Source organism: Watersipora subatra, chromosome 9 (genome assembly GCF_963576615.1).
Source record: "Watersipora subatra chromosome 9, tzWatSuba1.1, whole genome shotgun sequence".
Lineage (NCBI taxonomy): Eukaryota > Metazoa > Bryozoa > Gymnolaemata > Cheilostomatida > Watersiporidae > Watersipora > Watersipora subatra.
Window position 1 is genome coordinate 52,833,268 of NC_088716.1, and position 22,912 is coordinate 52,856,179.

General features: G+C 32.4%; 1 protein-coding gene across 1 annotated transcript; it reads left to right on the plus strand.

The window, feature by feature from the left end:
• Positions 1-13,370: 13,370 nt before the first annotated feature.
• Positions 13,371-19,878, plus strand: LOC137405205 (piRNA biogenesis protein EXD1-like). The gene is made up of 4 exons (XM_068091433.1): positions 13,371-13,584; positions 14,007-14,108; positions 17,972-18,085; positions 19,640-19,878. Exons 1-4 carry the CDS (start codon positions 13,371-13,373, stop codon positions 19,876-19,878), a joined length of 669 nt encoding a protein of 222 aa, XP_067947534.1.
• Positions 19,879-22,912: the final 3,034 nt, after the last annotated feature.

Consider the following 22,912-nt stretch of genomic DNA (forward strand, 5'->3'; position numbering starts at 1 on the left):
CGTACTTTTCTGTTTGGTTGCACACGATGATTACCACTTTTAATTTAAATTTTTGCGCAATTCCTTTGTTTGTAAGCCATGCATGAAAAGCCAAGCATAGGCGGAGACACATTAGAATCAAGCTTTGGAAATGAAGCATTGGTATCTCCAATATGCCTAATGTAAGCCCAATAACTTTTACCTTATAAAAATACCATTATGTTTAATAAAACGTGTTATCCGTATCAAAAATTTGCCTTATATTACATTTAAAAAAAAATATATTGAGTTGCCCATCTTTGCAAAAACCATACATTTAATTGTAATCTATTCAAGCGTTTAATAACAAGATTGACTCAATTTTTAGTGCAGATATGACCAAAAGTATGCAAAATAATTTAACCATTAGCTTGGGAGTGTTAAATAAATACTACCACTGCACACACTGATTTGAGCTATCTCGGTACTATTGAAATAAACTTTGTTCAATTTGAAGGCGTGTACGTCATCCAAATTATGTATGATACTACAGTCAATGTTTTTTGAAGTAACTGGCCAGTTATTGTACCTGCAAACCGTCAAAAATAGTCTCAAATATGTTGTCATACACTTTTTCAGATGTATGATGTAAACATAAAAGAAAAGTGTGTTTGTATTAGTATACAAGTATATTCGTTATTTAGGTACAATTTACAAACTATTACAAGTGCACACGATATCATAAATTCGCTCAATGCTAGTCTAATAGGGAGTCTGTACTTTTCACCATCAACTATTTAGAGGGCAATATGAACACAAGGGAATGTTTGGTATTTTAATCAGCAAGTTTGTAACCATTAGTTTAACAAATTAGTAGAAATTTTATCGTGAAAGGATATCCCCATATTGGTTGTAGAAAAATTATCGCAGGTGTGTATGATATTTTTACCATTGATTTGGGGACACTGACTGATTATTTTATTTGATATCACAGTCATCATCATTCCTAATACCATTGCTGCAAGATGTTTCAAATTTAATGCCAGAATATCAACCCCAATGAATATGCTTCTTAAGCAGCTTCCTGAAGACATTGACTAATTATAACAAAACAACACAGTCAGTCTTAGAATATGTCAACACCCTTGCAACAATATGTCCCCAATTTGATGGTAAAATTATTCTCACGGGTGTGTATGATATTTTAACCATTAATTTGGGGACATTGACTGATTATTTTATTTGAGATAAAAGTCATGATCATTCTAAATACCATTGCTGCAAGATTTTCCAAATTTAATGCCAAAATATCAACTCCAATGAATATGCTTTTTAAGAAGTTTTCTGAGCACATTGACCAATTATAACAAAAGAACACAGTCAGTCATAGAATATGTAAACACCATTGCAACAATATGTCCCCAATTTGATGGTAAAATTATTCTCACAGGTGTGTATGACATTTTAACCATTGATTTGGGGACATTGACTGATTATTTTATTTGAAATCACAGTGATCATCATTCCTAATACCAATGCTGCTCGATGTTCCAAATTTAATACCAAAATATCAATCCCGATGAATATGCTTCTTAAGCAGTTTCCTGAGCACATTGATCAATTATAACAAAAGAACACAGTCAGTCATAGAATATGTCAACCCCATTGCAACGATATGTCCCCAATTTGATGGTAAAATTATTCTCACAAGTGCGCATGATATTTTAACCATTCATTTGGGGACATTGACTGATTATCTTATTTGATATCACAGTCATGAATATTCCTAATACCATTGATGCTCGATGTTCCAAATTTAATGCCAAAATATCAATCCCAATAATTATGCTTCTTAAGCAGTTTCCTGAGCACATTGATCAATTATAACAAAAGAACACAGTCAGTCATAGAATATGTCAACCCATTGCAACAATATGTCCCCAATTTGATGGTAAAATTATTCTCACAGGTGTGCATGATATTTTAACCATTCATTTGGGGACATTGACTGATTATCTTATTTGATATCACAGTCATGAATATTCCTAATACCATTGCTGCAAGATGTTCCAAATTTAATACCAAAATACCAACCCCAATAAATATGCTTCTTAAGCAGTTTCCTGAGCACATCGACCAATTATTACAAAAGAACACAGTCAGTCATAGAATATGTCAGCACCATTGCAACAATATGTCCCCAATTTGATGGTAAAATTATTCTCACAGGTGTGTATGACATTTTAACCATTGATTTGGGGACATTGACTGATTTTTTTTTTTGAAATCACAGTCATCATAATTCCTAATACCATTGCTGCTCGATGTTCAAAATTTGATGCCAAAATATCAATCCCAATAATTATGCTTCTTAAGCAGTTTCCTGAGCACATTGATCAATTATAACAAAAGAACACAGTCAGTCATAGAATATGTAAACACCATTGCAACAATATGTCCCCAATTCGATGGTAAAATTATTCTCACAGGTGTGTATGACATTTTAACCATTGATTTGGGGACATTGACTGATTTTTTTTTTTGAAATCACAGTCATCATCATTCCTAATACCATTGCTGTTCGATGTTCCAAATTTAATGCCAGAATATCAATCTCAATAATTATGCTTATTAAGCAGTTTCCTGAGCACATTGATCAATTATAACAAAAGAACACAGTCAGTCATAGAATATGTCAACACCCTTGCAACAATATGTCCCCAATTTGATGGTAAAATTATTCTCACAGGTGTGTATGATATTTTAACCATTGATTTGGGGACATTGACTGATTATTTTATTTGAAATCACAGTCATCATCATTCTTAATACCTTTGCTGCAAGATGTTCCAAATTTAATGCCAAAATACCAACTCCAATGAATATGCTCTTTAGGCAGTTTTCTGAGCACATTGACCGATTAGAACAAAAGCACACAGTCAGTCATAGACAATGTCAACACCATTGCAACAATATGTCCCCAATTTGATGGTAAAATTATTCTCACAGGTGTGTATGATATTTTAACCATTAATTTGGTGACATAGAACAATTATTATGTGTGAACTCACAGTCATGAACAATCTAAAAACCGTTGCTGTAAGATGGCCGTTATTTGACAGCCAAATATCTCAGATATGTTACGCTATTTTAAACATTTGTATGGTCACATTAACCAATTATGATAAAATAATGTGCAGTTTTAAGCCATGTAAATTCATCATGCCAAGATGTCTCAATTTGATCACAGAACTATTATCACATGTGCATATGACTTTACAAATTTTTGTAAGTTTACTTACAGTCACTAATCATTTCAAAGCATCTGGGCGGTGGTAAAATCTCTCTAATTTAATGGCACAAATATCACAGCAAGTTTTAGTTATATTTGAACCATTAGCTTGAAAAACTTGATCTATAATTGTAAGTGCACACTTATTCGTCAACCATCTTAAAGCGAATGTGTGAGAAGATTTCACCAATTTTGTGGCAAAACTATTGTTGCAACTGTGAATGATATTGCTTCCTTTAGTTTAAAACATTGACCAATTATTACCAATCTACACGCAATGATCAAGCATATCATAGCTATTGTAAAAAGATGTCCCCAAATAGATGCTAAAATACCATCACCAGTGTTTATAATTATGTAACTATTCTGGGAAGTTGGCCAATATGCAACTCCGCTCACAGTCATACAACAGCTCAAAGTATCTGTAATAAAATGTCCCTAATGCTCGCTTCGTTATCTCCACAAAGCTTGTATGATTTTTTAACCATTTGCTCGGGGATATTGAGCAATTATTACAAAAGCAGTTTGAGTGATATAGCATCTCAACGCCATTGTGATATGTTGTTGCTAATTTGAGGGTTCAAATATAACCACGAGTTTGCATGATCTTTTAACCATTGGTTTGAAATAATTGTCAAAATTTACTGGTGCATACATAGTATTAATTCATATCAAGGATGTTAAAAAAAGTTTCCTTCAGTTTGTTGTTACATTTGATGACAAAGAACAAAATATCTCTAATTTGGAAAGATGAATACCCCAACAAATACTTATTATATTACAACCATTAGTTTGGAACATTACACAATGATTATAAGAGCACAGTTAGTCGCCACCAATCTCAAAGCATTTGTAATAAGATGTTCCCAAATTGATGGTAAAAATATCAGTGCATGAACATTTGCTTGTATGGCCATTGGTTTGAAAACATAAAGCAAATATCATAACTGTACATACAGTCATAAAATTTCTCAATGCTATTTCAATAACTACGAATATTATCAAAACCGTTAATTAATATACAACCATTAACTTTAGAATATTAATGAATTAATTAAGTATACTTTCATCCATAAAAAATTCATTGAACATTGAGAAATCGGAGGTGTGTTTGTTATTTCAACGATTAATTTTGCAAACATTAGTTTAACCAAATAATAGAAATAGCATTGTGATAATATATCCTCATTTCGGTTTTGGAATTATTATCATGGGTGTGTATGACATTTAACCTATTAGTTTGGGATTTTTACCAATTCTTGTACAAAAATTATTAGGTGTATTAAAATATATTTATTTTCTTTCAAATATTTGCATGATAGAAACTATTGAGCCTATAATTGGCACACATACACAAGACAACAACACTAATGCAATACAAATATAATATAATTTGTGTACAGCTGAAAGAAAATATTGCAACTAAAGGTGATTTGCTGTCCACTAAGTAGGTATTTGCCAGATTATCTTCAGAATCTGTGAAACAGAATACAACCTTTCAAACACATTTCACTTGCTATCCCTGTTTGGCTTTTAATTCATAATGAAGTTTTTAAAAATAAAAATAGACAGTAACTATCAAATTCTTTAAGTATTTAATAAAATTTTTAAGTATAACATTTCAACGTGAAACCTTCGGCAATATTTTACTAAGTCAGTATTGTTTATGATAATAATCATCTATATGATCAACATCCAATAATATGAAATATTTTGAAAAGGTGATTCGTCTTTACCGTTAACTGTTGTTCACTTTACTTTTTCGATTCAAAACGCATGGCATAACTCTTTGGCAACTGTGCAGTAAGTTGATGGATTGTGAAAGCTGTTTAGATTGGCAAATATGTACGCATGTCTTTAAAAAAATGGGCATAGTGGAAACCATGTGATATAAAATAAAAGTGAGCATGACTATCTGATGTTGCAAATAAAATTTAAAATCTTGTGCTTAGGTAGATTTTCGACAAATTATTTGCAGTGTCTGTGAGATTTACAAGCTACCATTTCATTAACAACGTGTCTCACTCACTGAATCTGCTTGGTTTTTAGCTAACCATAAAGCCGCGCACAGAATAGAATATTATAGAACTGCATAGACAGAAAATGATAAGTTCATTTAATATTTGTAAAGTGTATATGCTATTGAGCACAAACTTTATAAGAGTTTAGGATCTTATTTGTCTTTGATTTAGTGTACAAGCAGAAAATGTTATAATCTTGTCATTGTGCATGAGCAGTGCTGAATTTTACTGATTGCAGTATTGAATAAGTCTCTTTGTTCCCTAAGTTTAATTGATCCTTCTTCAATATTACATAATCATAAGCAGAACAAGACATGTTCAATGTATGACAGGCAAAGTTTTAACAGTGATAAACATGTTGGCTCAGAAAACTCTCAAACAGCGCAGAAAGTTTATCCATGCTGTGAGACTTTTTCAAAGCAATTATTAATAAAAAGGGGTGGCTATATACATGTATGAGCTACGCAAAGTAAAGTGAGATGAGTTTTCCAATCTTTAAAACTATAGGTAAGCTTTCCAACAAAGGTAGTCAATGGCCAGCTATAGAATAATTCTAAAAAAAATGTTTAGTTTAAATTAGCAATCACAATAGAACAATAAGTAGGTTATTGCACTATTGCTATTGATATCTAAAATTATTTTGTTACAATGCAATTTCTAAAAAGACTTGTGTAGTATTTCAAACAAAATTACAAATTGACCAAACAGGAATTTTGGCTCGTGACCTTCCTTGAGTAAAAGACCAAAAGTAATAACTTTGTCAGCAGTAATAAAAAACAGTTGCCAAGGATCTTCAGGCAATTTTGCAAGTGTGCTTTTGCGAATTTTCAACAAGGGATCTACCAGTTGGTAATTATTGGTGCTCAACACAAGTTTTTGTTTAACTTCGTGTCTAAATTATCAGAAAATCTTTTGCAAATTGGTATCATTCCTGCAGACCTTTTATTATTGTGAATTTTATAAGCAATTATCAGCCTCTCTTGCTTCATATAAAATTAGCAATGTAATTAAAATCGTTAAATATTTTTCAGTGTAGTATGTTATGGAGAGCATATCTTAAGAGAAAAAATTTCTTCTCTGGATGAGAGACTGTGTAAAAGTCGCAAACCATATAATCTTATTATTGCCTGCAAGTAACCGTATTGCATAATTTCCTTTGTTCTATTAATAGATCTTGTAGCTGTTTGATGTTGCATCATGATTAGCTGGACCCTTGCTGCTTAATGTTTAGCAGAAAATAAGTAGAAAGTAATAATATTTACTTGGTTCAGGAGATTCTCTACCAACACTGAAAGTATACCAAAACGACGGATATTAAACAAAAATTATTAGAAAAACAACGGCACTAGACAACAACTTTGCAATAATCACTCACTATTAGAGTTCTTGCTGTGCAAGCCGGTACATCAACCGAACTATCTAATGTGATGCAAAAGAAAAAAACTTTGTTAGTGTGATATTCCAACAATCAACTTTGAGAATCATGCATTTTGGGTTTAAAAGATTTTTCCAATTGCAATTTAATTTAAAAACTAAAGCAAATCAGTAAATACATGACTTCAAACCTTCCATAGTTGGGGTGATATAATTCTATTGTCTATCATAATCTTCTTCTGGTATAAGTTGCTCATGGTTAAATTGCATATAAATTGTCAAAATACTAAATTTCTCTTGAGAAATTGAAAAAGGTTTCATAAGAAATACCCTTCATATTTGTTTTAAAATATAACTGTTCACCTCTTTGTAAATTCGATAGTCCAATTAAAGAATTAATTTGTGTTCCATATTACGTTTTGTTTTCCATAATGTTATCAAATAAATCATTTGACAATATTGCCCTATGTCAGTATAGCGTATGATAATAGTAGTCTATGGGAACAACATCAATTTAGATGAAATATTTTAAAAATATGATTTGTCTTGATTGTTAGCTTTTGTTCATTTTATTTTTTCTATTTAAGATGCATGTGATAACTCTTTGGAAACTATGCAGTGATTTGATGCACTGCGAAAGCTGTTTAGATAGGCAAATATGTACACATTTCCTTAAAAAAATGGGCTTAGTGAAAATCATGTGATCTGAAATGAACGTGAGCATGACTATCATTAATCCAAAACAAATGTAATATTTCCTGTTTGAGGCTAGCTAGGTGATGTTGCAAATAAAGTTTAAAACCTGGCACCTGGGTAGATTCTTAAAAACTATTTGCAGTGTCTGGGGATTTTGAAGCCACCATAGCATTCACAACATGTCTCACTTGCTGAGTCTGCTTGCATTTTAGCTAACCATAAAGCTTTGCGCAGAATAGAATACTGTAGAGCAAAGTAGACAGAAAATACTAAATTCATCGAATATTTGTACATTGTATATGCTACCAAGAGCAAACTTTATGAGAGTAAACATTTGATTTGTCTTTGAATGGTGTATAAAGCATCAAATGTTATAATCTTGTTATTGTATATGACCAGCAGTACTGAATAAGTTTCTTTGTTCTCCAGATTTAACTCCTGCTACTTCGATATTACATAATCATAAGCAAGACACTACAGGCTCAAGGTATGACAGGCAAAGATTGAGAAGTGATAACATGTTGGGTCAGACAAATCGCAAACAGCATCAAAATTTCACTAATGCCGTGAGACTTTTTCAAAGTAATTATGGAAAAAAGAGCAACTATCAGTAACACAAAGTACAATTAGATGGGTTTTCCAAACATTGAAACTGTAGATAAAATTTACAACCGAAGTTGTCAATGACCAGTTATAAAATAATTCTCATAAAACTGATTAGTTCAAACTAGCAATCACAATAACAATAGAACAATAAGTAAATTATTGCACTATTGATATCTAAAATTAGTTTGCTACAATGCAATCTATAAAAAATTCTTGCGAATGTCAAATAGGATGTTTCCATGTGAAATATTTGACAACATTGATCTACATGTACGTCTGTATAGCTTATGATAACAGTGATCTTTGTGTGCAACGTCAATTCAGATGTAATATTTTGAAAATATGATCCGGCTTGATTATTACAGGTGATTCACTTTTTTCTCTATTTAAAACATATGACATTACTCTTTGGCGCCTGAGCAGTAATTTGATGCATTTTGAAAGCTATTTATATTGGCAAATAAGTACGCATTTTCTTAAAAAGATTGGCATAGTAAAAACAATGTGATTTAAAATGAGCGTGAGCATGAGTATCATTAATACAAAACAAATACAATTTGTTCTGTTTGAGGCTAACTGGATGATATTGCAAATGAAGTTCAAAATCTCGCGCCTAGGTAAATTATTGACAAATTATTTGCAGTGTCTGTGAAATTTACAAGCTACTATTTTATTAAAAACATGTCTCACTCACTGCATCTGCTTGGTTTTTAATTAACAATAAAGCCTTGTGCCAATAGAATATTATAGAATGGAGTAAATGGAAAATAATAAACTCATTGAATATTTGTAAATTGTATATGCTATTGAGCACAAATTTTATGGAAGTAAACATCTTATTTGTCTTTGATTTGGTGTGTAAAGCATCCAATGTTATAATCTTGTTATTACAGATGACCAGCAGTACTGAATAAGTTTCTTTGTTCTATTTATTTAACTTGTGGTTCTGCGATGTTACATAATCATAAGCAAGACACTACAGGCTAAATTTATGACAGGCAAAGGTTGAGAAGCGATAACACGTTGGCTCAAACAAATCTCAGATAGCACGAAAATTTTACCAATGCTGTGAGAGTTTTTAAAAGTAACTATTAAAAAAAACAAGCAACTATGACCAACAAAAAGTAAAATGAGTCGGTTTTCCAAACATTAAAACTGTAGGTAAGCTTTCCAACACAAGTAGTCAATGGCCAGCTATAGAATAATTCTTATAAAACTGTTTACTTCAAATTAGGAATCACAATAACAATAGCACTATAATTAAATTATTGCCCTATCGCTATTGATATCTAAAATTAATTTGTTACAATGCAATCTATAAAAAATAATTGCAAAGTTTTTTGAACAAAATTAAAAATAGCAAAAAAACAAACGTTTACCTGTGAACTTTTTTAATTAAAACAGCGCAAGTAATAACTTTGTCAAGAATAATTAAAAAAACAGTTAACAAGAAATTGCTAGCAGTTTTGCCAGTGTGATTTTGAAAATCTTTGACCAGGGATCTACTATTTGGTATTTTTTAGTGATCAACAGAAGTTTTGGTTTTATTTTGTGTTTTAATTATAAAAAATGTTTTTTTTATATTGGTCTAACTTCTTTAGATTTTTTATTGTTGTGAGTTTTTACAAATAGGTAGCAGCCTCTCTTGCTTTATATAAAACAAGCAGATTGCCCGATTTTGCACGGGTAATAAAAATGACGGTTTTAAATGAAGGTGTTTTTTTATTTCTGCGTACTGCATTTATTTCTGTGTACTGTTTATATATTTGTGTAATTCATACGGTGCCTGTTTCAGTCCTACTACAGCTCTCTACTGATTGCAATATTCTTGCTTATCATATCAATCAAGCTTATGCGAGAGTCATGTAAGTTATGCATTGTTATGTTAAAACAATGCATACTTGTTATAAATGAACATACAATAGAAGACAAAAAGACCCTGATATTTATATATAGATTTTCAGTATGCATTGCTTATTTGCTGAGACGTTAGCAAAGCGCATTTGGCTTTGTATCGTATAACAAACCAAGTTTCATGCATTCATTGAACCGTATTAGGCTCTTACATATATACACTACTGAAATCCAGCTAAAATTATATATGATGAATATTACAATAAAATTAAAAAATTTTTAATCTATTGCATTCCCATGAACCAAGTAGTAATAAACATTAAAAAATCATTCATGTTGACGATTATTTGCGTTCAGTATTTCATACCCATTTAACACCCCAAAAAATCTTTTTATTGTTTGCGAGTATGCAAAAACACTTTGCTTTTTTGTATACTTAATTTTTTGCCGATTTCATATGCTCGGTGGACAATTTCATGTGCAATCTCATGTGCAAACTTTCATAATTATGCTAGTAAAAGTTATGCATGACTTCATTTCTACTTCAAACTCAGTTCAAAAGTTCCATAGTTGTCTATAAAATCTTTGTTGAGTAATAAATATACATATTATGACACTTTTTTAATTTACTTTTAGGAACTATTAATTCTACACATGTATGATGTACAAAGGATAACTCAGCGTTAGGCAATTCTATTTGGATATAAATTCAATAGAACCAATTGCTTCTCAGGATCAACGCTGATCTTTGCGAGTTTAGTTTGTAAGTAGTAAACAGCAGGAGTAGCAAACTGATGTCTTATCTACGTTTTTGATTTTACAATTATTAATGCTTTTATCAAGGCAAAAATTTCAACAGAGTTTTCTATTAACTCTTAAGTCCTTCCACTTTGCAGAACCGAGAAGACAGCAGAATGCAAGGATGTTTTACACTCATGCCAAGCGATTGGCATAAACAGACAACAAATTTAATTACATTACTGAATTAATTTTGTTGCGGAATCTCGTTTTATACTGCTAGCAATGCCAGTCATCAACATATTTACATTGCATCAGCATGAGTTAAATATTATATACAAAAGTAAAAAGAACGAGTGAGGTGATGACAAGCACTTTTTCAAAAATCCAAAAGCCAAAAAGAATTAAATATATTCATTAAATGTTGACACTGCTGCTTATTTTTACACATTGATAACCGCAATTGATTAAACTTGAAACTTGTATAATTCCATTGTTTTCAAGCCATACATGAAAAGCAAGCATAGGGACATAGGAGTTAAATTACAATCAAGCTTTAGATAAAAAGATTGGTATTGTCAACATACTCAATATAAACTTGATGAAATATATATATTTTCTAAAACAACTATAAGTATTTTCAATGAGGAGCGATAAATGTATGGCAGAATTTTCCATCTAGCTATTTCATTCTCTAAAGATATACTACCTTGTCAATTTTTGTAATTGACTCTGATCTTTTAGTAGTAACGAATGTTTTTTAGTGGAGCTGATAAAAGAATACTACATAGTAAAAAAGTTCAATGATGGACCATTGGTCTGAGAAAGAAAAAACAAAAGATTTGATTGAATTCTAACAATATACAGATCTCAGATTAGAATTTTGCAGAGACACTTGAAATTGGTTTAATAATGTTTGTTTTACAGTAAATGTTTTGAACCAAAATTATCAGACATTTAAGTTAACTTTTAAAATATATTTTAAATCAGAATTTTGACCATTATTATTCATAGATATAGGAAAAATGTAAATGAGTTAGAGAAAGCATTGGAGGCTACATGTTTTATTTTAATATTTTATTAAGTCTAAAAATATCAAGGAAGGATGATGTAGTAAAGTTCTTGCAAAGACATACAATGGATCAATATTTGAAGTCAATAAAGTACATGTACAGAGATCTTATGCTTAAGACTATGTGAAATTAACCTGAGATTTTATGCAGCTATAACTTATGTAAGAAATGTACGTAATGAATTCAAACAACTCTTTTGAATAATAAAGCACAAATTTTTTTAATTGCGTATAAACTACAACCATACTAAAAATAATAGCTAGTAAGTAAAGAAGGATGCATATGTGAGAATATTTGAAAAAGTACACGAGCTCTCAAGGATTATTAAAGGCCTGAACTATTGAAGGAAGCAAACGAGACACACTTTCAAATTTCTGCTGAGCGTGTATAACTGCTGACCAAATACATTATATTGTAAAAAAAACTTTGCGAATGCTAAACTACAAAATACATTTGTAATGCAGAAGAGCAAATATAGCCTTTAGCTAAACATAAGTTTAAAAATAGTGTAAACTCTCAATTTGCTTCCAAAGCTACATTTTAGATAAAAACTCACAAATATTGTGACTTTTCACTCACAAATATTGTGGGTTTTCATCTCTTGTAATTTCATTCTTGTAGAAACTCGCAAATATTGTGAGTTTTTACAAGATAGAAATTAGCTCCCCAATAAAATATATGTCCCCAATTGTTAGGTAAAAAGATTCTATGAGAAGAAAACTCCGCAAATATTTGCCTACTAACAAATGGAAACAGGTCAAATGTGTGTGAGAATTTAGCAAACTTTATGGGGACTTACATATTTTTTCACACACCCACACTCACAGATGTTCTTGTACAAATGCAGGCAAATGGGGACAGTGCTCAGATTTTGTCAGGAGTTGGATTAAACTATATATTTTTTAGTTTTTTATAAGAAAAAAGGGTTTAAAAGATTGGGGACGTCCCCAATTTCCGAACGTCCCCAATTTGTCTGTTAAATTCTGGTGTGAGTCCCCAATTGCATGCATTTACAAGTTCACACACACACACACACACACACACACACACACGCACACGCGCACGCGCACGCGCACGCGCACGCGCACGCGCACGCGCACGCGCACGCGCACGCGCACGCGCACGCGCACGCGCACGCGCACGCGCACGCGCACGCGCACGCGCACGCGCACGCGCACGCGCACACGCACACGCACACGCACACGCACACACACACGCACACGCACACGCACACGCACACGCACACGCACACGCACACGCACACGCACACGCACACGCACACGCACACGCACACGCACACGCACACACACACACACACACACACAGCCCCTGCTTGCCATAAGCTAAGCAGACAATCGATTTACAAGGGGTAGCCACAGATATCAATGGAAACTATGTTGTAGAGAATTCCTAAATGCACTATGGTAGTTCCCCTTATCTTGAATACACAGCTATAGGCAGGTATAATTGATCCGAGCAAGTCATCGGTATTGTTAAGGGGTGAGTTTTCAATCCATTAGCTTCAGAACACACGATTCACAGAAAAAGTTTTTGCTATACAATTTCAAACCCCCTTTGCTGTTATCTGTACATTTTATAGATGCTGTTGATAGCATAAGTGACTTCAACATTTCAGCTGTTATCTCCTAACAGCTAAAATGTTGAAATTGTTATCTTCAACATTTAGAGCTATTATCAGCTGTTACCTCCAAACTGATCAGTTTCAACTACGTGCAACCAAAAGTCAGCAGGATAATCATGGCGAGCTCTTCCAACAAGCACATCCTGGTCGAGACAGTGGAGGAAGTAGAAACAGCAATCAAAGACCTCGGAAAACATATTCTACTGAGTGTTGATTGTGAAGGAGTGAAGTTGGGACGTGATGGGGAGTTGTGCCTCTTGCAAGTTGCTACGTCATCAAAGATTTACTTGTTTGATATTGTGGTTCTGAAAGAGAAGGCTTTTAGTACAGGTAAGTGAAGTCAGAAACAGTTTGATAAGCTGTTAGGATGAGGTTAAAATAACATTTGAATAAATTGCTATCAAATTAGCTAGCAACTCCTCAGTGTCATAAGAGAAAGGCTATGATTGCTATAATATCCCCTTAGTTTACGAAGTGGTCTAATGTGTTAATTTGGTTCTGCTAAAACACCGATCATTTTCTGCTCGTTGAAGACCTAGATATGGTCTGTACACACAGGTACATGCCTAGCCCTACATCCGTTTCAAAATACGATGGATTTCTGTTAGTAGCCCCTCTTACAACTAAGAACGAGTGCTATGATTTAATACTCAATGCTTCTTCATTGAAGCTCTTCATAAATTTAAACCTTGTTATCTGTTGAGCATAAACCTTAGCATTTTATATCCTTGTGATTCCTATATATTTATCAGGTCTGAAGGACATTCTAGAAAGTTCTACTATAACCAAGCTGTTATATGACTGTAGAGAGGACTGCAATGCACTGAAATGCCAATATGATGTAGAGGTCAAAGGTCAGTAAGTATTGCGTAAATTGCTAGTATTGCTGTAAGTTGGGAATACATATATGTCAAGAACTCCCGAAACCCCTAGCCTTCTAGCTGGGTGCAATTATCTCGAGAGTGAACAATCTTTTTAGAACTACATGAGTGATTTTCCTGAATCAGGTTTTCTATAAGGTGGCTGTAATAATTTTTTGAAGGAAGTAGATCCATTGTTCCTGTGAATGGGGATGGTAAGACAACTCTGGCAATTTGAGCCCACTTCATTTCCAAAGTTATGCACATACACAGTTAATGAGAAGTACGTACACAGGTAATAAGAAGTATGTACACAGGTAACGAAAAATACATACACATGTAATGAGAAGTAGATACGCAGGTTGTAGCAGTTCACGCGGTCTGCTATGTACATACGTGTACACCCGACAAGCTAATTGTTATGTAATTGCACTTGAGTGCTGTAGCGAAGTGTTTGTGGTGAGCGTTCGATTTCACTGGTGTTTATTTATATATATATTCAAACTTCCATCAACGCTGGCTAATAAGTAACATCGTGAAATCTACAATAACATGTTAATTACGAATAAACACAAGGAAGTTTAAATTCCAGTAAAATAGATATCAACAGTTGCTGAATGAATGTCATTTGAAAGCTTAAAATAAAAGATTATAATAGTAGCTTAAACACAAAATAAAAGATTATAATAGTGGCTTAAACAAAACGAACCTTTGGCTTTCTGTCACATTAGCTTGCCATAGTTTCTGATAATAAAATTCTATGTATTCAACACTTCATTTGCGTTTCAAAGCTAAGCATAATAAGTTCCATTCAGCTTTTAGTGGCTGCAGACGGTTGCTAACGCAACGATCTTTCCCTTAGTCTAAACGGTAAACAAGTCCCCGCCCCCCATTGATCGTGGTCCGAGGCAGCGGGTCTGTCAAACTCATTAGCCAAGTGATCAAACGAGCGAGCGCTAACTACTGAATATAGATTCTGTATGGATATATGTACACAAATTTGTGGTTGATCAGCCGCCTAGCCTACTATTATTACGGAATTTACTTGACTGATAAACAACACACAATAAAGTCCTTGCTAAAACTATTTTAAAACTGATTTATTTATTTAAGCAGAGTAGTATAGCAGTGGTTATAGTATTAGGAAAAATACAAGTTAAACAGATTTCAAGTTAGCTACACAGGTAATAAGATGTACATACACAGGTAATGAGAAGGCATAAAAATATAAAATTGTACATATCAAGTTTTTGGGTTTTTCTGTGATGTTATTTGATCATCCCTGACCCTCAATACTCACTAAGCGGTACGAAGAAATGTACAAGTACACTTACTACTTACACTTTGTACTTACAAGTTTACTTACCACTTACACTTACTATTTACAAGTACACTTACTGCTTTGTCTGTCAATGTATTTAGTCTAGTACCAACTACTTATGGAAGGTTCTAGAAATAACCAATCTAGTTCTCACTTCATGCCTTTATTACTGATTTATTCAGAGTTTATCTCTCTCTATTGATAATCTCTCTATTGATAATCTCTCTATTGATAATCTCTCTATTGATAATCTCTCTATTGATAATCTCTCTATTGATAATCTCTCTATTGATAATCTCTCTATTGATAATCTCTTTTTCATATTGATGTTTCATTTATGACCAATCTAATCAATCTAATGGTGATGTGAAAACCATTTAAAATGGTATTCCATAATCATTGTAGTGAAAAGTGCAATCTGACTGTTGACTTACAGGAATAGAAGACATGCAGATACTAAATGCTCTACAAATGAAACTCACTGGTAAAAGGAGCGACTGCGTATCAGGACTGCAGAAATGCTTGGACTACCACATGAAAGGTAAATTACTATGCATAAAATGGTTTTAGTACATTATTTAGCAAATTTTCATTCCTTCAGAGATTCCCTGAACATTCAGCGGTAAATGTTATGCTGTTTCCGTTTTTAATGCCACTTATTCCGATAGCTAGTTAGACAGGGTTCTTGGCATACTAGGTTACTTTAGTGAAGATACAATGTATTTAACACATGAACACTATCAAAATATTCTGACAAGCTCAAAAGATCTGACGAGTTTAATTTTGAATTCTCAATCTATTTGCATTACCCTACCAATTTTATGTACAATGTAGTAAACAGTTGACCAATGTTCACACAGAACTAGCTGCTAGATGAGAGAGAGAAGGCGGGGTCAGGAATGTTTTTTCTTTTACTGTTACTGATATACATGAAACGCCAATACTGATAGTGACACAAAGTTAGTGAGAAGCTATATTACTAATTAGGACTAAAAAGAAATCAGTCACAAGTTTTGTTTCGTAAATTTATATTACATGTACATTGATAAATAGGAAAATATTTTGTATATTGAAGCTTTTTGTGGTGAGCAATTTTTAAGGCTTTTCAAATATTTCTATTATAAATATTTTTCCCATAATACTATCATATTAATAGGCTACCACTTTTTATATTTGACAAACTCTTTCATTTCCAAAATCAAATATTTTATTAACAAAAGTTTTGCTTGTGAGAAAGTTTTATCAAATTTTATCATGACATCCATACCACTACTGCAAGTCTCTCCTAAATGCTTTTGAGTGACACCACTATTTTGATATACATGTACTACATATACCTCTCTACCATCTTAGTGTCTCGCTTTTGCATAACTGTAACAGATGTGTTACAGTTGGCCTTCAATCATCTGCCAGTATTAAGAACGATACTCACGTGATAACTTTATGAGCATTTTCATTAGCTACTAGCTGTACTACCCGGCGTTGCCCGAGTAATAAAAGTCTTTGGACAGAAAGTATATTTGTATCTAACATATAACTACATTTATTTGTATTTAACGTATAATAACATTTGCCATTTTAACTTTCAAACTACATGTCATGAGAAAAGTGTTTTGTGTAGCTGAAATAAATCAAGAGAGAAAATAAAAACAATTGTAAAGGTTTTCAGACCTTGTCAAACAGCTGCAACTTTCAAACTTCATATCATGAAGAAAATATTTTTGCAGGTGAAATAAATTAAAAAAATAAAACAACTATAAAAGGGTTTAGATGTAAATGTGAAATAATTAGCAGGTAATAGCTAAATTAAGTTGATTTCGCTACGATTACAATAAAAGATGATTCGGTAATGATACAATTAATACGAACTGAGAATATCCTGAATATGTTGAATTAATAATAACAATTCATGAATAACAGTTTGGGTGTATATAAAAAAGTTACTGTTCCAGCAGAAGCTATCCATCAAAACTTTGAACACAACGATACTGGCACCTATCAATACTGGTACCTCTCAATACTGATACAAATCTAAAAATGGTATATAGTACTGTCTTTGTCCGACCGATTGGAGTGAGAACAACGAGGCTCTTCCAATGGAGATAATACAATTGTCCGCGTAAAAGGAATTGGCCTTGACCGCGATATATAGCATTTGAACCTTACGAAAAACCTAATTTAGAAGTTCAAGAAAACACAAAAAGCATCATGTTTCATAGAGTTAATAGAATTCATAGATACTACGTCAAATAATACGTCAAATAGCGTGTGCATACGCTATACGTTATATGATAACGATTGTGGATCAATACGCCTTGTATAGCTCAGTGGAAGAGCGCTTGGACAAAAACATGCCATGAGTTCAAATCTATTCAAACGCAGAATTTAGTTCTAAAATTTTAATAGCTATAGCTGGACAAATGCACAAACACACCCACACACAACCAACTTTGAGAAATATATACATGTATATAGATAACGAATCTCCGTACTATCATGCCATTGCCATCAGCTATGTGCACCATGTTTTTTACAGGCTGTGGGTTCTCAGGCTATCAGAAAAAGAAAATGCACAAAGCATTTGATGCTGACGATTTTCTGTGGAGAAAGAGACCTATCAGCACTGAACTCTTGACCTATGCAGCAACAGGTGAAATATTTATCTCGGGCTGGTATAGAAGTGAAAGTCACAAGTATGCATGTATAGTATAATAGCATGTATAGAAAATAGCTGTATTGGCACACGAAGCAACTTAAAAATATGCTTAACCAATGATTTACCTGTTTAGAAAAGTGGTTATAGTTATTTTACACAAAATGCTAATTCTACATCAGAGTACCAAGCAACTAAACTGCCTCAAAGTCACCTGCTCAATGAACACCATAAAAATAAAAATCTACATTCAATAATTATTTTTTAGTGTATTTTATTTATAGACAATACTAACAACTCGGACTCATTGTTAACAAATACATTTGTATAATGCTGATAAATAAGTGATATTATACAGTTTATTTTAAAACTACATTGTATCACAAATGTAAAATAAGAATTTGTACATAACCAAGGTTTCACACATTGCAAACTGTAAAATTACTGACAACACTTTTTGTTTCTAGATAAATAGAACAAAAATATTGTTTCAAACTTGTATAAGAACATCAAACACCCCTTTAAATGCACTTTAACACAATCAATACAAGGAAGAAACAAAGAGAGCACACCAACTTATAATAACAAAATGTTTTACTTTCTTTATAAGCCAGTTGAGAATAAAATTATTTCAAACAGCTATTTTTTATTTGTTTTTGCAAGTTGTAATTCAATAACCTGAAATACTGTACTTTTGATAAACAATAAAAATATTTCACTATCCCAAAGGCACTATTTAGAGCAGCTGACTTTGAACTCTTTTTTCAGCTCTAAAAATAAAAACAGACTGTTAGATGAGATGATCAAAATTGGAGAAGGTCTGAGTTGTTCACACATCTTTATTGCTGTCAGTTTATGTAGACATTTGTTGCAGATGTGTTGTATCTCAGCACTCTGAGGGAGAGGCTCTATGCACGTATAGCCTTCCAAGGTTCTCGCGAAGATTTGGTTGCCGTGGCAAAGTATGCTTCACAACGCTATGCAGACTTCACGACCAAAAATAGTAAGTTGTGGAAGGACTTGTTGACTTACATAACATTTATTTTTGTATTTCTGATTTTTTGTATATTTGTAGCTGAGACTGTAAATTCATCACTCCTACTAAAAATAGAATCACCTTATTTTGATAAAAGAAAATAATATGAAAAGTTTTGTTTATAAAAATAGTTTATCACCAGTTTGTACCAACAAACAATGAATCTCTCTCTGTCTTTTAGAAAAGCTTCAATGTTAATATACACAATAAACTGGCTAATGACTACACTTTAAATTATGTTTATATCAGATTGGTCAGAAAAATGCATATCAGCAAAGGCCCACTTTGTAATCATGCATCTATTTGTATTAACTGAGTTAAATTACAACTAATAATGATAATTTTTGTTTTGACTCTCTCACTCCAACATTAAGTACTTCATAAATAACGCAGATACCTAGTGAGTTGCTCGTAAATGGCTAAAAGCTAACTAAATTTGATTTGATTAAAAGGTCAAATCTTTATTTGTGAAAACTCAGGGCATACGACTTGCTGAACCTGATACTTTTTATAAGGTGGGTATCAGGAAAACTGTCCGTACTTTCGTACTGCCAGACTGCCTGAGAGGATAATTCCTGAAGTTTCCAAGGTAGGATCAAAGCTGAAATTTAAGTCTTTCCCGGAAACTGGTGACATCTGCAGAAGCTGTAACTGGAAGACAATCCTCAGGTCAGATGGACAATGCATGCGATGCTATTTGATCGACCATCCTGTTGAGTTTGAGTTTCAATATCGGCCAGCTAAGAAGCTTTGATACAATTTTTATGGTGGTGATATATTTTAGTTGACGACTTTGAGATGTTTGAATTGCAAAGTTTGATTTAAATTTGTATCTTTCAACCAGTGTGTGTTCTATGTGCTGATATTATTTATCGTATATATTGCATTATATATATATTATATTACTATTATTCACAGAGGCTCCAATTTATAACAAGTTTTAAGAGCTGCTTATATTGATGACTTTAACATGTTCTGCTCAAATACACAATCAGATCTATTCACGCACACAGAGCACTTATGGAACATTAACAAGTATAGAAGGTTAACCTCATATCTACTTGTTCCTATGCATATTTTTGAACAGCTTCATTTGAGCACTCTATTGAACCCTTTGGTACATGCCTTCATTATACCCACTTGAGTATTGGTTATGACCTAAGTACTTTGGTATGAGGACAAGCAATTTACTAAAGGAAAAAACAATGCTCAGTTTTCACCCGATACATCAATGTTTGTGCAAGCTGTTAAGATTTTCCCCTCTTGGAATCTACCGCGCAGGGAAAAACACCTTTTAGTCATAGCCATTTCTAGCCTCATTGCAAAGATTTAGTCAGAAATAAGCTAACTATAAATGGCCCCTTAGGCTAAGCATGTTTGTCAATTACATTGCTTACAACTCTATATTAACAGATACAGAAAAACATTGCAGATCATTAGTATAACAACAATTTGATATTCAAGCATGCCAAAGGCATTGTCATGTTATCAATGTTATCTAGTTTACCATCTCTATACGAAATGATCAAGCTACTTTGTCTTGTTTGACCTATGATCAGTCTAAACAAGGGAACACGTTGGACAGAAATAACTACTTATTATTCAAGTGAGTTACATTCTTTCAGTTAATCAATCAAATGTCAGCATATCTTTACTGAAAAAAACAAGGTGCATGTGTAAATACATTTCAATCAGGTCTTTTTAGACACATTTGTAAAAAATAAACTAGAAATAATCTACTTGTTTATTATATGTATTTTCTAATTCAATGTCCTGCGTTGCATGGGTAATAAAAAAAGTTAAAAAATCAGCTTAACAGCTTTTGTAAGAATTGATAGAGATATGATTTTGCTTATTTGGCAGAATTGAATTCAATCAAGTCATTGAAGTTAGGATAGCTTAAGAATTGAGAACTGAATTGTGATGTTTTTGTTATGAATTGCGAATTGATTCTTACATGACATATGTTGCAAAAGAATTGGAAATTGAATTGTTAATATTTTGATAGGAATTGAAATGCATCGAGTCATTTTATTAAAGCCTTATAAACATTTCTGCAATTATTATTAATTGAGAAAACAAAATAAAAATCATAGGTATGTTGAATTAATAATAACAATCAGTAAATAGAAGTGTGTATAAAAAAGGTTACTGTTGCAACAGACCAGGATTGCTAAACATAATTATTATGGAAATGTTTACTTTTCCATATCAATTTCCATAAACACAAATATTTCCATAATTTTATGGAAATGGAAATGGATATGGAAATTTTATTTTAGAAGTATGGAAATGTTATGGAAATGGAAATAATATGGAAATGAATTATGGAAATGTTATGGAAATGGAAATAATATGAAAATGAATTATGGAAATGTTATGGAAATGGAAATAATATGAAAATTAATTAGGGAAATGTAATGGAAATGAAAATTATATGAAAATTAATTATGGAAATGGTATAGAAATAGAAATAATATGGATATAAGATAGGGAAATGTTATGGAAATGAAAATGAACTATGGAAATGTTATGGGAATGGAAACAATATGGAAATGAATTATGGAAATGGAAATAATATGGAAATAAATTATGGAAATGCTATGGAAATGGAAATTGTGACATACACGTAATCCCAGCTTGAACAGACGCATCCATCAAAACTTTGAATATGAGGCTACCAGTACCTTTCAATACTGATACCTCTCGATACTGGTACAAACATATGGCAGTAAAGCAGGCGCAAGTACATTGTAGGTTTAGCGATTGCCTTAGGAGAAACCGGAAATATGAGTTTAACGAGACATTTGAAATTGAAATGGCATATTAGAAAATTACAAACTAAAAATGGCTTTTGGAAAAACTTTAAAAAAATTGAAAACACAAACAAATGCAAAATGTAATCCCCATTAATAATATAAACATACTTACCCATCTAGCTTATAACCTGCAATCGAGATAATGATACCATAGATAAGACGGCAATCATTATAAGAAAGGTTTATCCTTGTGGGAACGTGCGCGTGTTTGTTTGTGATCTTATGGTTGCATTAGATGCGAGTTCAAATCCTCGGCTAAGTGGTTTTTTGTTACTAAACTTTATTGCTATAACTGGACAAAGGATATATATAGATTTGGCCAGCTAGATTTAAACAATCTCTAAAGACTTTTGACATGAATATTTTTATACACCCTTGAATTCGATTGATTATGACCGAACTACTTTAAAATGAAGACTAACGGTTTATCAATTATAAAATTAAATTTCAAACTCTGCATATTTTTAATCATGGATTTTTTATTGCGATTTCAAACAGAGTTGTGGCTAAATTATAAGCTGGTCAATTAAATTGTATAGTTTTATTGCCAATATCTTCATTCAATTTGATGGTTCATTCTATATATTACATGTGTGCTGTTAGCTAAAAAGTTATATTACATGTATGCCTATTAGCTATAGAGCTTTACCACTTGTGTATCTATTAGCTAGAGAGCTATACTACACGTACATATGTGGTAGAGAGCTATATCACACATGTATATATTTGCTATATTTGGTGAAGTTTTTATTTAGAGCTACAACCTTGAAAATTATGATAACACCTTGGCACTCAGTTATGTGTAGATCGTGCATAGGTAGTGCATAAGTAGTGTACAGGTAGTGGGTAGATAGTCGGCAGGTAGAGGTTCTGATAGTGACCTGCCATGCGTAGTTTACTTAAATTCCAACTAGTGATGCTTTAGTTGATGTTCAATATATATATTTTTTTGCTATATTTATATTTTTG

What these genes read in the sequence shown, in the direction of transcription:
- LOC137405205 (XM_068091433.1), top strand. Translation starts at nt 13,371, where the DNA reads ATGGCGAGCTCTTCCAACAAGCACATCCTGGTCGAGACAGTGGAGGAA. An exon ending in AGAGAAGGCTTTTAGTACAG is followed by an intron (nt 13,585 to 14,006) that starts GTAAGTGAAGTC and finishes TATATTTATCAG; the next exon opens with GTCTGAAGGACATTCTAGAA. An exon ending in CTTGACCTATGCAGCAACAG is followed by an intron (nt 18,086 to 19,639) that starts GTGAAATATTTA and finishes ACTTTTTATAAG; the next exon opens with GTGGGTATCAGGAAAACTGT.